The sequence below is a fragment of the Gopherus flavomarginatus genome, chromosome 1 (genome assembly GCF_025201925.1).
Source record: "Gopherus flavomarginatus isolate rGopFla2 chromosome 1, rGopFla2.mat.asm, whole genome shotgun sequence".
Lineage (NCBI taxonomy): Eukaryota > Metazoa > Chordata > Testudines > Testudinidae > Gopherus > Gopherus flavomarginatus.
This window is the reverse complement of record NC_066617.1, coordinates 45322563-45339687: the sequence shown is the minus strand read 5'-3', so window position 1 is coordinate 45339687 and position 17125 is coordinate 45322563. Positions and strand designations below refer to the sequence as shown.

General features: G+C 40.2%; 1 protein-coding gene across 1 annotated transcript in view; it reads right to left on the bottom strand.

Moving 5' to 3' along the window:
• The window catches only part of SLC13A1 (solute carrier family 13 member 1), an 84450-nt gene that overhangs the window by 41007 nt on the left and 26318 nt on the right, over positions 1-17125 (bottom strand). The window contains exon 2 of the mRNA XM_050936211.1: positions 6580-6713. Within this exon, the coding sequence (XP_050792168.1) occupies positions 6580-6713 (134 nt within the window). The remainder of the gene's footprint in view (positions 1-6579; positions 6714-17125) is intronic.

Genomic DNA, 17125 nt, shown 5'->3' with positions numbered 1-17125 from the left:
TGGATGTATTATGATCAACAGTGCTCTGCTTCCTCACCTCAGCACTCTCAGATAAGGACAGGATTTTGTCCTAAAATTCTCATATGTTCAACAAGTGCAGTGATTTAGCATTTGCTCTGAACTTCAGTCTTGCACGCAAGAACAGTTTGCTTTTTAGTCTGTTAGCAGCAGGGCCAGCTCCAGGCCCCAGTGTGCCAAGCGCATGCTTGGGGCAGCATGCCTCATGGGGCGCTCTGCTGGTTGCCGGGAGGGCGGCAGGCAGCTCTGGTGGACCTCTCGCAGGCGTCCCTGCAGAGGGTCCGCTGGTCCCGTGGCTCTGGTGGAGCATCTGCAGGCATGCCTGCGGAAGGTCCACTGGAGCCGCAGGACCGGCGAGCGGCAGAGCGGCCCCCGTGGCATACCGCCATGCTTGAGGTGGCGAAATGGATAGAGCCGGCCCTGGTTAGCAGGCAGAAAGAAAAATTTTAAGAAATTAACATCTTGTAAAGTTATGCCAAACACTATGGAGTAATAATAATGGCTGAAGGTAATCCTAGGCATGTATCTGCATCCTGCAGATTTTTGTATTGAAAAAAATGCGTGGCAGCATTATCAAAAGTGCTGGTGGGAATTTAGGGCTTTTGACACCTGGAGAGGTGAAAGTTGAGGCTTCTGACACTCAGGGAGATGTGGGAAGGTTTTGTTTTTGTAACTGCAAAGCAACTGAAGCCTTTGATATGGGCAAGTGGGTGCATCGGCTCTTTAAAATCCTGATTCAGTAAGATAATTGAGTGCATGCTTCAGTTAACTTATTGCAATCAATGGAACTATGCATGAGTTTAAAGTTACGCACACTCTTAAGTATCTTGCTGAATAGGGGCCTAAATTTGGGAGTGGATGCAGGACTGAATTTTTCCTTCGTCATCCCAACAAAACTACACCTTACTTCATCCAATACAGAGGGACCAGATGGACTTTTCTGCTAAAAGGATCAGCAGTGAAAAGATTACCAATATTTAACTTATCATGAGACTTAAGAGTTGAGACTTCATAGATTCATAAATTCCAAGCCCAGAAATTATTATCTAGTCTGACCTCTTGTATAACACAGGCCATAGCACTTCCCCGAAAAAATTCCTGGGGCATATTTTTTTAGGAAAACATCCAGTCCTGATTTAAAAATTGCCAGTGATGGAGGATCCACCATGACCCTTGGTAAATTGTTCCAATGGTTAATTACTTTCACAGTTTAAAATTTACACTTTATTTCCAGTCTGAATTTGTCTAGCTTCAACTTTCAGCCATTGGATCATGTCATACCTTTCTCTGCTACATTGAAGAGTCCATTATTAAATATTTATTCCACATACAGGTACTTATAGACAGTAATCAAGTGACTTCTCATCTCTCTCTTTGTTACACTGTATAGATTGAACTCTTTAAGTTCATCACTATAAGGCATGTTTTCTAATCCTTTAATCATTCTAAAGGCTCTTCTCTAAACCCTCTCCAACTTATCAACATCATTCTTGAATTGTGAGCACCAGAACTGGACACAGTACTCCAGCAGCGGTTGCACCAGTGCCAAATATAGAGGTAAAATAACCTCTCTGCTTCTAATTGAGATTCCGTTGTTTATGCATCCCAGGATTTCATTTGGCCTTTTCGCCAGAGTATCGCAATGGGAGCTCATGTTCAGCTTATTATCCACCGTGACCCTCAAATCTTTTTCAGAGTCACTGCTTCCCAGGATTAAGTCCCTCATCTCGTAAGTGTGGCCTACATTCTTTGTTCCTCGATGGATACATTTACATCTAGCCACATGAAAATACATATTGTTTGTTTTGTGCCCACTTTTACCGAATGATGCAGGTCGCTCTGCATCAATGGCCTGTCCTTTTAGTTATTTGCCATTTCCCCAATTTTTATGTCATCTGCAAACTTTATAACGTGACGACTTTATGTTTTCTTCCAGGTCACTGATAAAAATGTTAACTAGCAGAAGAGCAAGAACCTATCTTTACAGAACCCCACTAGAAATACATCTGCTCCATGATGATTCAAGACATGACCTGAATGGGGCAGTTCACACCTCTAAAGAGTTATTTTGCGTAAAACAGTGCAAATTCTGATATTAACTAATTTAACATACATTAATTTAATACGTTGAAGGTTGTTTTCACAATCCTAGGCGATAGAGCCATTTCTGAAAAATGTAGATTCTGGAGAAAAATTACATGGGTAGTTTAAAAAGAAGAACAATTATGCATCAATTTATGTTGCTGCACAGCCATATTCTCTGGGCCCTGAGAAAAGTATATGTTGACCAAGGAGACTTCTGGCTGCCTTCCAGAATTCCTTGTACCACAATGTCACAATATGGAAGTCACTATCCCTGACAAGAACTCAGAAATGGCTAGGAAATGAGCTATAGATAAGTCTGTTTACTGTAGGCAGGGATGGTATCACCACTTTTTATTAAGATTGCTCAACATTTCCCATTATAAAACCTTGTGTTCAGTCGCTTATTACTGTGCCAAACTTTAATCATTGAAATTTTCCATTCTAGGATAATGCTAGGTCATTTTGGATTTGACCTTTCTTGAATAGTAGCAGCCAAAGCAGTTTAGCTGTTTACAAGAATAAGGCTGGTGAAAATACATTGTTTTGCCAATGTTAATAAATTCTGCTAACCTTTTTTTCCTCAGCTAGTTCAAGTGGCAGAGATCTGAGTGGTGGATCTAAAGGTTCCAACACTGCTGATGACCCATATGAGTGTCAACCTGATGCCACATAATGGAATTTCTGTTTGTTTTTTCAGTTTGCTTTTTTTAGAATCCTAGGAAATCGCACACAAAAAACTATATTAAAAGAACATTATTAAAAATGCAAAGTTCAAGTATTCAAAAGTTAGGAAATGTCAAAATTAAGGTTGCCCATGCAACCTTAATTTGCCCCCTCCCCTTGTGCATATGCATTATGATACAGTTTTAAATTACAGGATCACATATTTTTCCTTTGGACCCCCGGCTCTGTTAGTGTACAGGATAGAACTGCTCTGAGGATGAATCAGGGAAGCGTAGTGAAAGAGACTGTTGTCTGTAGGACCTCTGCTTTGTTGGTTGAAGAAGTCAGAAAGTGTGTAGTGAATGAGGCAGGGATTGAAGTATGAAAAAGGAATGTCTCATGGTCAAGGCAGTGGAATTCTGCCCTGGAGAACTGGAGTCTATCCCTTCCTCTGCCACAGAATTTGTAAGTGATGCTGGGCAAGTCACTTAACCAAACTTTTCACAGGTGATCACTAATTGCATGTTCCTCATTTTCTGGATACCTGACTTGAGATGCAGGGGTCTAATTTGCATAAGTTCTGAGCATTCACAGCTTTGACGGAAGTAGATAAGAGCTGCACATTGAACATATAGAGTACTAATGCTAAGTACTCTGAAAAACCAGGTGCTAGGTATAGGGATAGGAATAGGGATAATACCACCCTCTCACATCTTATAGATGCTGTGAAAATGAATTCAATAATATTTATGGATGCACTCAGATTTCACAGTGATGAGACTACAGAAAAGTCCATGAGGAAACTAATAACTCTATCTTCAGAGCAGGGTTTGTATAGAGTGCAGTAAATAAGGCCTTGAACAATGAGAAGAAAATAAAGCATTGAAACATGCTCAATTAATGAGCACCTTCCATTGACTGAGGAGGGGTCCTAAGGAAAAAATATGATGTGATCATGTAAAATCTATATCATAATGCATACACACAAGGGGGCCCCATTAAGGTTGCACAGGCAATCTTAATTCTGCCACTTTCTACCTTCTGAGTGCGTGACTTTGCAGTCTTAAAAATGTTCTTGTAATATAGCTTTTGTGTTATGGTAAAACTACTGTAGCCATAGACTCTTGATTAGCCCTTTTGAACAATATTCATATATTCATTTTCCAGATGCATTACAGAGAGGCCTTCTTATAAGAAACTATTAAAAAAAACCCAGCATGTTTATAAGAATCGGTTCTCTGTGTCCCAGACCATATTATACATCTCTTAATTCCAGAGCTTTTAAAAGAATGAAATTGATTAAGTGAATTCATATGTCCGCTTTATTGCTTGAAATTTTTAACCTTCTCCCCTACCTCCTGCAACTAACTCATCCTGGGAGAAAAGGGAAGCTTATGCCATAAACAAAACTTAAAAATAAAAGTGTTCTGGATTGCTTGAAGCCCTCCTTTTAACCCACTATATAGGTACAGCACGTGCAGCAGCACTACAAGCTTCATCACACTGCCCTACCAGCGTGCTCCATTCCTAGCAGTGAGCCCTCTGTTAGAGGAGGAAAGCTGGCTGAGTGTGCATGTCCGGGTAGACTTTGGCTTCCTAAAACAGCCTGTCAGGAAGGATGCCCATTAGCATCAGCAGTGATGAGGCAACAATTAGATGTTTTCTTTAATATAAATCTCAACTCTTGCAGTTAAGATTAGCTGAAACACGGTGCGGTGTTTTTTTTTAAACTTTAAAAATGGTTGCTAGCAAATTGCTATCATTACGACTACCATTAGGTGCTTTAAGTCCAAACAGCAACTGGCCAGCTCAGCCGGATGGTGGAGAGGGAATATACTACTCTGGACATACCTGTCCCCTCCTCATCCCTCTTGCATAGCAACACTTCTGGCAGCGGAGACCCTGGAAGATTTTTTATAATGAGGATGCTAAAAGACATTGAATAAAACTGTAAACGCCGCATGTGAAGGAAGCTAAGCATTCGGCTGCTGCCGTATCTTCAGCACCCCTAGTTCCAGTGCCTCTGGCTGGCAATGCTACCCACCTGGACTCTCTGCATTCCCCGGACACATTGCCACTGCCCTCTGGGCAAGCGTGCAAAAGCACAGAAGGTTTAGGGCCCCCTTTTCTGCTTGTACCTTCGCACAGGGCCAGCCACAATCTCACTTTTAATATTGACATATTCAAACAGAGATTCTTAATTTAACCCAAAGTTGTTGGCTTGAATTGGATTCGGTGGTTTGAGCCATGGGCCAAATTCTCTGCTGGTGCAAATGAGTGCTGCTCCACTGAAGTAATTGGATCTGTGCCAGTTTATACTAGCAGAGCAGTTGGCTCCATGTTTCCATTTCTCTATTGCTGTCTCTTTCATTTTTAAGCAGTGTCTCAGTTTATACATTTTTAAACTTGAAAAACATACTTTCCTTCCTAGAACAGGCTGCTTTGATGGAGGACTAGAAACAATTCAGATCAATACATTCCTGCTTTGACAGATGGACTGATTAAGAATACATTTAGCATACCCATAAAATTCAGATCACTTTACTGCTCAGGGAAAAATCTTTTCATTAACATTATTATTGACTTCTAACAAATGTCTTGATTACACAAGAATGGCCACATTTCACCAATAATAAACATGTTATTGTTTTCCACAGAGGGACAAATTCAGTTAGGTGTTAGATGCTCAGTAAATGCAAGGATTGTAATCTAAAGCACTGATCTTATGTGCAACAATTGGACATTTTCTTAAGTGTAAATTTGGCTTTCGCTGTTAGATTACACAGAGCATTTCTTTCCCTTTAAAAATAGTTGCGGCAAATTTCATCTGAAAGATTCAGGCAGACACACCTGAGGACAAGTGCAGAGCAGGGGAAAAGATACCAATTGAAGGGGAAAGTTGGTTAAATGTAACTAAAGCAATGGACAAACATAAGGAATTCCACTTTTATAGGAAGACATGTCCAGCCTGCCTAGGTCTAAGATCAAATTCTTCCCTTTTCTTCTTTCTACACATATGAGCCTATGAAGCCTGTCAAGTGGAGCTGAAGCACTTGCTCTGTAGCAAACCTCTTCATCTCTGCTTAGGGCTGCAGGAACCTGGGCTTAGGGGCAGGCCCATGAGTGCAGCAAGGAGGGACTAGGGAACATGGTCTGCTGCAGATTTTGTGGAATAGCTCAGATCTGAACTTAATGTTTTGGGACGGGCCAGTGAAACAATTTTTCACCAGTCCATCCTATTCAAATAAGGAATGCAACAGCTCCTACTCCAGTTCTCCAGTCTTCCAAAGAGACATCCAGGTTAGACAAGAAAATTGATATTCCTGATATTTCTAAGGTAAAGAAGAAGCAGAAACTTCCTTTTAAAAAAATGAACCACAGAGATCTCCTTTATACATCAGGAAGAAACAAAATAAAGGACAAAATCCCATATTTCCTTTCTAGTTCATCTATACTGTAAAATATACTGCAAACAGATTGAGCAACTTCATTGTGTCCAAAATTAAAACAAACCAAACAGGGTGGGATTTTCAGAACAGGTAATGTGATTTGGATGTTCAGTTCCCAATGTTAGTGAGAAATCTCTCAGCCAGCTCAGCTTGAGAAAATAGATATAAACTGTTTCAGAAGTAATTGTCACTTTGCTGTTTACATTAAACTTGTTCGGTTTTATATATTTCTGTAAAAACACTGCAATGTGATGAAAATAATCCCTGATGCAAACATATTTGAGACTCTAGCCATTCTGAAAGGATGTGGGAAACTCACAGACATACAGTATATAATAATTGCCTATAACGTCAGTTCACTTACTTTGGTTCGAATGATGAGAGGCAGTGGAAGTAAAAGCAGTGGAGTGAAGAGAATCAGTAGGAACCTTCGGTAGATCCAAAGCTGACTGAAAATTTTCATTGCTGAGAGCTGATGGTTCAGTTTTCTGGTTGAAACTACCAAAAAAAAGAAAAAAAAATCAGATGTCCTATAAATAGTTGACTCTGATTAATATTTCTCTAAACTATCACCTTTGGCCTTTGCAACAGACCGATTAGTCAAGCCAAGTTAAAAATAAATCTTTCTCTTTATTGTTTTAGTGTCGTTACTAACACTAGGAAGATAAGATTGGTGTTCACCAGTAAACCCAAGGCTAGAAATGTGTTCTGCATTTATGGTGTAGTAGTTTTCTCATTACTATATTCTTCTTCCCCTACCCTCCGTAATATTTACATAATATATTCCTATAACTGGAATAGGGCATAGAGAGCTAGATCCTGCAAGGTGTTGAGAAAGCTCTTAACTACCATTGACCTGAATAGCAATTGAAGACCCCCACACTTGCAGGAGTGGCCCCTTGCAAGTTCAGGCCCAAAGACAGGTTATATCTCTATGACTGACATTTTATTTATGTTAAGCTCAAGCCTAGCCTGCTCTGTTTTAAAGGGAGCCCAGGAACTAACAAGATCCACAGAAAACATGTGATCTGGAAGAAGAAAATTCTCTACCTACCAATGGCACTTCTAATACAGCTTTATTGTTAGTGAAAAAAAAAAGGCTTCATTAGCATGAACACAACATAAGCTGGCATTTTTGAAAGACATAACTGAGAGCACATGCCTACAAAATGTAAATTAGAATGGAGTGAAAGTCAGATCTCTGACTGTAATGGCCCATGGCCTCGTATGTGCTCTGAGAGATGCACTCAGCTCAGAAAAGCTTTGCCAGGCTCTCACTGCCACCGATCCATTTTCATTTCCTCAACTTGCTGCGCAGAGTGATTGGCAGCTGGAATTTACTAATATTCAGCCCTTAAATAGCATGTTTCATCCGTAGATCACCAAGGAAGGTAAATATCATTATTTCCCTTTTACAGAGGAGGAAACAGAGAGGTAGAGGGACTCCCTTGAGGCTGCACAGCAGATGAGTAGCAGAGCCAGGATGTCTCCCACTTCTTTGATGCCCATGATGCCTCCCATCAAATTAGGGGGGCTGTAAAGAGGAGATGGCAATGTGCTGAGCCCTGATGAGGAGTCAGTTCTCTGAACAGAAAAGGGAGGGTCAGAAGGAATGGATATTGGGCAAAGGCCAAGACATCAATAGGATTTAGTCACTGGAGTAGCAGACAGTACTATGCATTTTTCTTTCCACATATTCAAGAGCTCGCTTTTCTGAACTCATAAGCAATATGGGGTCAGAAATGACTATCTGACCAGCTGCAGGATTTAAGACATATGTACGCACATACTGACTAAGGGGGATGCAATCTGATGCACTTTAAACCTACACTTTTATCATTTTCCCTTTTTCTGATTCCCTCCCAATGAATTATCACTTCTGACCCTAGCAGAATTCCATCATGGAAAATGCAATTAGACTGCAAAACAATAAAGTTAAATAAACAAATAAAAATAAAAAACAACATGCAGAACAACTGGAAGAAACAACTCTATAAGATTTTAATAAAATATGATTTAGGAATCTGGACAAGAAAACACGGGTTTAGGTCTCAGCATTTAGTTTGTACAGGTTCCTGTGATCTCTTTAGCTTGATTTTCTTAGGGCTGCTAGTGGACTGTAATTTTCTATTTTTCTTTCTAGCTGTTCCACGTGACTGAACTTACATTCAAGAGCTGCAAAGCAGCTGGGAAAGAGAGAGCAGCATAGGAGAGTCCCACTGGCAGCCTTTGAAGAAGCAGCTCACAGAAACCATATGAAGCCCCATTTTCTTCATGTGACTCTGTCATCCACTTGTCCATAGAGTAGGGGGAAAACCACTGATATTTTACGTTTAGCTATGGCCTCTGTTGCTGACTGTAAAATAGTTGGCTTGCATCCAATATATTCCAGAACAGTGTTCTTGTAGCATAGTTCATTAACAAAACATTTTGCACTTTTAAAATCTTACAGTAGGAAGGAAAGTGGAAGCTTTGTGAGCTATTGACTGTAACACATTATATAGCTCCTGTGAAGCTGGCTGACCACGTCATGTCAGAATGTACTCAGGTCAATTCACTTGTATATTAGTATGGATCAACGCAATTAGTGTTTTGGGTGTTTAAACGTAATAAAACTAATGGGATGTTACATGCATTGCTTTCACTTATCTGTTCCTGTCATAATGTAATATCAAACATCCACATTGTAAATACCCCTGTAATTAAATACTCAGACATTAAAGAGGCCTTGGGGAATACTAATGAAGGATTTTATTCAAAAAGGTGCAAATGGCCATTGTGGTGATGACCTAGAGGTCAGAGGCTCAAAATGCATTCCTCATGCAAAGGAAAAGTCCACCTGAGTAGAGCCCATGTCAGCTTGTCATTTGTGAGAAGATATAAATATGGATTCAAAGAAAGATCCTTCCTCTCTAGACTGTTTGGAGTCTAATGGCAGAATAACTGAACGAGAAGACGGAGATCCCCCGAGTCATTCTGAGTAGCCCCGAGAGACTTTTGGGAAACTGGCAGATTATTACATCTCTGCTACTATTTGGAATTATAAACTGACACTCACCTGTATATATATTTTACCTGCTTTAACCTCTCAATAACTCTCCTTTTCTTTTCTTAGCTAATAAATCTTTAGCTAGTTTACTACAGCATTGTCTGCCAGCATTGTCTTGGGGTAAGTGACTGGTCTCTTGAGACTGAGAGATACCTAAATGTGATGTGGTTTTTGTTTAAGTGACCTTTTATCACAAAGTCCAGTTTATCTGGGTGGCAAGATAGACTGGCGAGGCTAAGGGGACTGTCTGTGACTCCATGGTAAAACTGTAGAGTAATCTAGGAGTTCACATTTGCTACAGGCTTGGTGAAATCTAATTATAGAACACATCACCAGTTTGGGGTATCTGCCTTGTTTTCTGACAGTTTGCCCTGAGCCACTCCAGCCAGTGTAACCACTCCTTTTTAAGTTTTGCAGGCATGGAATTCCTCTCATGCCTGAATGCTATGGTCATGGTTGGGGGTTAGATGTATCTCTGAGCCCCCTTTATAAGCCGGAGTGCACTCCCTCTCAGGGCTCAGGCCTTGAGCATTCACGTCTCTGGGTTGGACTCATGCGATTCTCCCACCTTTAGACCAGGGGCGAAAGGCCCCCTGTCCACCAACTGTGATTACTCAGCAAGCCCAATGGGACTTCACCACACTAAGAAGCTCTGTTTCCTCACTGGGAAGTTCTGACACCACTGCTACTCATCCCAAGTTTCCAGAATGATGTGATCCCACCACACCATGCTGGTTCTCCTGCACCAGAAGTGATGGTCCGGGCATACTGTGGCAATACTGGGATTCACCATATCTGTTCCATGTGAGCAGAATGAGTTGTCACTGACCCTCATAGTTATGCATCTTCAACATGGCAGAAAATTCAGCCCAAATTCCATCCACCTACTCCACTGTGTAACCATTTGTCCCACGATAAGAAGCAGTTGCAGAAATAGAGCATCATCCCATTTCTGCATTTTTTTCCACCCAGTTTAGCAGGGAATTACAGTGAGGGGCAAAGTCATCAGGAACTGCCATCAGTAAATATTTGATTGCAAGGGACAGCATCAACACTGCATAGGAAAGTGGCTCCTAGAACATCTCCCTGTCTGCATAGAATCCTGGAATACACCATGCAATTTCAGTGGTGATAACAATAGTGGCGGAGTGGATGTGGGTATACATGTATATACAGTGTTAAACTCATGCCCAGCATAGCATAAGATGGAGACTTGCGGTGGGTAAGGGGAATGTGCACGAGCATGTACGTGGTCCAGTACTCAAATGTGTACATCAGTGTAGATGTAGCCTGTGTGGTCTTCAGGCTAGTCCTGCCATTAAAATAACCATTCCATACCATCCAGCTCTAAATAGTCACACAGTAAAAATTTCACCTGACTGGTAACATACAGTCTCTGAATTGGAGTATTCCTAAACTATTATATATCAGCCAATGTCCTTCATGACGACAAAAGCCTAAGACTGCATGGTGTTACTTAGTGGATGCACTACAATGCTGGGTGACCATAGGCTACAGCTGACAAACACTGATAATCCTAACCCCATTTTTCCTCCATTTTTTGTATTAAATCCTCGACACCATTTCTCTTTCTGTGTGATATGTACCTGATAGTGTTCTTATTGCAGGTGGCTACCGAGATTCCCCTGGATGCACTTATCCTTTAGAGCCAAATCCTCCTCACCTTATTCACACAACTCCCATTGGATTCATTGGATGTTTTACATTAGTGAAGAAACCTGCACTTTTAGACCTTTATGATTTTGTTTGTTTTTTACAAATCTCCTTTTATAAAGTTGTGAGTTGCTTAACAGTGTTGTTAAAAAGTGTGTGCCCACATGTCCTATGCTGTGATTCATCACTGTGAGATTCGATGATTCCTGCTTGGCTCTTGCAAGTACCACCCATTCCATTCATCAGGCTTCCTTCCGGGCTGCCCTGGGTGCAGCATTCTCCACAGCCCACCTTCTAGGGGCTGCACTGAAGAATCTTTTAACAGGTTTCTCTGTTGCCCTCCTTCTAGAGACAGCAGTCTATCTGCCCTGGGTGAATGGGCTCTCAGCAGTCCTCCTGCACTTAAATCCTGGCAAACTTTCCAGCCTAACTCTTTCCTGGCTCTGCTGCAGGAAAGCCTTCCTATTCTTGATGGTCCTGCACCCTGAGTGAATAAGCAGCAAGTATATCTTACAGAAAGCACTACATCTGGGCTGCCATCATGCAACTCTTGGTCATTAGACTCATGCACAGGCCAGAGCTTGGACCTCTAACCACTTACAAGCTCAGATCACCCTGTACCATTTTCCCCTAGAATGTGATGTTTTCATTGTTTATTAATAATTATTATTTGTTGAGTATTGACCATATACTTGGTGGTCTATGACTACGAGAGTCCTTTACAATCTAAGGCCCTTATCCTACATTGGTGGATCCTTACACCAGTGCAGACTCCTGTTGTGGTGAAGGAGATTCCATACAGACCAAAGGGTCTGCCTGTGCAAACATGATTGCTGAATCAGTGCCTGAACTTTTCAAGGAATTTACATTCTAAGCTGTTCAGATTTGTACCAGTTGCTGCAAGTTCACTCTGTACGTAATGAGGTACACACTTTTGTGGCGTGTACATTAACTTGTATGCCTCCCTACATTTTTATCAGCTCAGAGTGCTAATATTATTCTTTGTTGGCTTAGGAAAAACCTGTTTGTAATTTTGTTTTTCGAAATGGTACATAATTTTGCAGAAAAATCTGAGCTACAAGAATGTAAAATACAAGACTCAGAATCCAGAGTCATCTTGACCAAACACCATACTGTGCCACTGATTTTTACTACTTTCAATTAAAGTTGTGCTTTAAAAACAAATCAGTGGTGCAATATAGCCCAGGTAGGCTTCCTTTAAAATAGGCATCATTCTGTAATCTCATAAAGTGAGTGCATACTTTGAATTCACTTACAGCTACAATCTTATTAGATGGCAGAAAAAGCTTCTGATTATGTAAAATGGCACTATTTATTCTAGAAGGCTGTTTGTGGGGATCTCCTTCATTGAAGTGAAATCTGTTTTGTACAAGCAGCAAAGAATCCTGTGGCACCTTATAGACTAACAGACGTTTTGGAGCATGAGCTTGAAGTGGGTATTCACCCACAAAAGCTCATGCTCCAAAACGTCTGTTAGTCTATAAGGTGCCACAGGATTCTTTGCTGCTTTTACAGATCCAGACTAACACGGCTACCCCTCTGATACTGTTTTGTACAGTCATCCATCGACAAGAATATGAGTCGGTAGCATTATATTGGATCAATTTCTGTTGAGATGAGTCACTAGAAAGGGGAATTATTTACAGCAGCTCATCATTTGTTCACGTTAGTGTTAGAGCCCTTAACCATTGCAATTATTTCAAGTGATCACAGTTAATTTTAGGCAGGATAAGCCATACTTTCAGGCAGCATCAGTTATTGCATCTTAACAAGATAAGGTTCATGATTAATTCAAATATATCCATACTGGCTTTGTCTGAGTTGTTAGATCAATTTATATTATATCAGAGTACAATATTTATTGGATGCAACTCTGAGCTAATACCTTGGAATGATTAATATTCAGCACATTCAGTTAATCAGCTTCCACTCTCGGAAACCTATGGGGATAAAGAATCTTGAGGAAGAATACTCAATTGATCTCAGTCAAACAGCAAAATTGAATCAAGGTAACAACACTGAATCAATAAACAAATTATTCAAAAAGTTTCAGCAAATGAGTCTCATTGCATCTTTCTTGGTGAGTAAATTAGTAACTGCTGAGACATTGGTAGTTCAAGTTTAAATTACTGGTGGAAATTTTCAAACTTATACTAGGGGATCTTCTCACACAGCTCCTATTGAAATTAATGAGAATTGTGTGGCTGAACTCTTCTAGTCAAATTTCAAAGTGTGTGTGTGTGTGCGCGCCAATTACAAAATTCTTTAGGAGTAGTTACATTGTTAATAAAATTTCTTTGGAACATTCAGAATTCCAAGGCCCCTGGTAGGAAGTTTAAAATCCGTATACTGGCGGAATTAACTCTGATATTTTTGAAAGTTACCAAATTATTAATATGTAGCAAGTTGTGGCTTCTATGGTCAGCACTGAAGGTTCTGCCACACTAGTTGAGTGAGAAACTATATTTTGAAGGGTAAATTCTACTTTCTAAAAATCATTTGCATAGATTATATTTTCAAACTTCCACAAAAAAAACTTGAAGGAGAGGTCAAGTGGGGGAAAAAAAAAACCTTGAGAAAATTGCTATTACTTAAGTGATGAAAATCAGGCAATGTAAAATGGCCTAGTGTTCATAGAGTTAAAACAGACTTATTAACAAGTAGTTTAATTTGCATGACTAAAATATTTGCAACCAGTCAGCTTACAATAAGTCTCCCCAGCTTCTGGAGCCAGGGCCGGCTCTAGGTTTTTTGCCACCCCAAGCAATAAAAAAAAAATGTCCGGAATGCCACCCCTGACATTATGCCACCCCAAGCACATGTTTGGTTTGCTGGTGCCTAGAGCCAGCCCGGTCTTTTGCAAATCCCTTAATGTGTAATAACAAGCAATGAGCAATTTTTCATCTCAAGAGCAGGTCTGAATTTCCTTGCTTTCAACATATTTTCACTTCAATAAACCTGTTTATTGAAGAATCTGAGTGCACACTCCTAACAAAAGAGCTTGTTCCCATCAACATTACCGATTTAACGGCTGTGGATAATGTTACATCTCTTTTAAGACAGACCAGTGATAATGAGTAATATGTTTTAGGTTTCACGTGTGAGATCACACTACGGATCTCTCTTTAAACATCCACAAAACGTTTATTACAACAGTACAATAAAAATACAGAATAACTACTTGATTTTTTAATACTTCCTTTTAAAACAGGCATGCGGTGCCAACTTCAGATCTAGAGCTAGGGCACCCCAAAATTTAGGGATCTACAGAGATTCTATTTGAAAAATTTGAGTTTGGATCCAAGTTTGGATTTTAAAAAGCCTGAAAATTCAGGGTTGCTGGTCCTGGATTTTGGGTTTGGATCCATCCTTAATTCCTTTTTACTAATCGCTCATATCAGTTTCAAAGAAAGCTGTAAATCAATATTGTAAGACTATGAAGCCTTTACAGAAGGATTCAATGTCCTTCTTAATTATACATGAGGACTTGTAAAAATCACAGAAAGCCGTTATTAGAATGCTTTTGAGCCTGTTCTTAAGAAGTAATTCTATAAGACATTTTCTGTATATTTCTCACCTTCAGCAATTGTTCATTTAGAGCCTCATCCTGCAGTCCTTTGAAGTCAACAGGAGCTATGAGTGCACCACAGGTTCTTAATTAATAACAAACCTATTGAGCTAAACTGCAGGATTGGGGAATTAGTGTCCCCTGAGGAGTTGACCGTGGTGGTAGAAGCATAGAAGTCATTATGGTTCCTCATTTGGAAGAGCCTAGGGGTGGCAAAGGAGTCACTACAAAACTCTGTGTCATCTGAGGATCCCCTTACACAAGGGAAATCCTCAAGTGGTCCGATCCTCTGGGTTTAAATCAGCTTTATGCTTGGGGGAATTACACACACCATAGAATCAGGCTCTGGCTTAAAACAAACTGCATTCTCCAGTTCCCATTAAAAGCAAGATTAGATTTGTTGTATGTTTCACTTTCTCCACAAAATATGAAAAGATGAAGAAAAAGAACAATTTCCCAACCTTTTGGAGAAGGTCTGTATAAACACAGAGAGGATAAAGTACAAAGGCCTGGTATTTTCCATTAGGTTTGGTCCTTTCTAAATGGTAATCATGTACTTTATAACTTGGCTTCAAGCCACTGCCTTTACTCTCACTATTCTCCGCACAGATTAATATTCCCCCAGCTTCCTTATATAATCCTGTAAAAAATTAACAGAGCCAGATACATGGAGAGAACTGTAGACCATCCCAACCATGTTTCCTGTCTTTGTGGTCCTTCTGAATTATTTTCTAAAATATATTCATTAATGTTGCACACAACCTTCCAGCTACTACAAGTGTAATGTAATTAGCAAGTAAAATTACGTTATAAACTTTTGAGAATTGGGCCCCTTCCTTGGAAGTGACTTGTTTGTGTGGCCATCATTTTACTCCTGGAAGAAGGCAAAGCCAGGTGCTTAGATGCTGTGTTACTGAGGGCCAAATGTGTCGGAGTGCCCATGTCTTTTAGGCCTGGAGTCAGAAGCAGACAGTGGCGTTGTTCCATGGATGGAATGCAGGTGTATATTTAACATTACTTAGCTAACAAACAGGTATTGCCATGCCTGATTCAACTCAGGATGTACGAACCAAGTTCCCACAGTAGACAGACTTCAGTATTGATGAGACAAAGGGAAAGAATGTTAGGGTGTTTTTTAAATAAACATTTCATAACTAAGGAGCTAGTGCAGAGTATTGGCAGTGCAGTCCAGTGGACAGGGCATTGGGCCGTGTATCTGGAAGCCTTGATCTAGTCGCAACTCTAATATTGACTTGTTGTGCTACCTTAGGCAAGTCAATGAAGCCTGATTTTCAAAAGTGTTGAGCATTTGCATCTCCTGTTGACTTCAGCACCTCTGGCAATCAGGCATTTTAATCTCTCCAATTAAGTCTCTGTTTCCCCACCTGTAACATATGGATTCTCAACAACCTTTGTGCAGGATTTAAGATCCATGAATGATAGATCCTAATTACCATCTGCTTTGATTTCTGCTTTGATTTGTTTGTGGATGCTAAGGTTTGGCTACTGAATTTTCTTTAAATAATGTTGTTGGCCCTTTGACCCAAGTGATTAGCCAATATTGGCATAGAGAGTACACTTATAAAGTTTGCTGATGGTACCAAGCTGGGAGGGGGTGCAAGTGCTTTGGAGGGTAGGATTAAAATTCAAAATGATCTGGACAAACTGGAGAAATGGTCTGAATTAAACAGGATGAAATTCAGTAAGGACAAATGCAAAATACTCCACTTAGGAAAGAATAATCAGTTGCACGCATACAGAATGGAAAATGACTGCCTAGGAAGGAGTACTGCAAAAAGGGATCTGGGGGTCATAATGGATCACAAGCTAAATATGAGTCAATGGTGTAACACTGTTACAAAGAAAGCAAACATCGTTCTGGAGTGTATTAGCAGGAGTATTGTAAGCAAGACACGAGAAGTAATTCTTTCACTCTACTCTGTGCTGATTAGGCCTAAACTGGAGTATTGTGTCCAGTTCTGGGCACCACATTTCAGGAAAGATGTGGACAAATTGGAGAAAGTCTGGAGAAAAAAACAAACATGATTAAAGGTCTAGCAAACATGACCTATGAGGGAAGATTGAAAAAATTGGGCTTATTTAGTTTGGAGAAGAGAAGACTGAGGGAGGACATGATAACAGTTTTCAAGTACATAAAAGGTTATTACAAGAAGGAGAGAGAAAAATTGTTTTTCTTAACCTCTGAGGATAGGACAAGAAGCAATGGGCTCAAATTGCAGCAAGGGTGGTTTAGGTTGGACATTAGGAAAAACTCCTATCTGAGTGGTTAAGCACTGGAATAAATTGACTAGGGAGGTTGTGGAATCTCCATCATTGGGGATTTTTAAGAGCAGGTTGGACAAATACCTGTCAAGGATGGTCTAGATAATACTTAGTCCTGCCTTGAGTGCAGGAGACTGGATTTGATGACCTCTCAAGGTCCCTTCCAGTCCTGTGAATCTATGATTGAAGGCCTGGCTGAATTGTTTCTGTAAGGATAAGAAATCATTGTTATGAGCCAGGTATGTAATTATTTACAAAAATGTACAAAGTCCTGTCCCTTGAACACAATAGAAACAAACAAGCATCAGTCTCGCC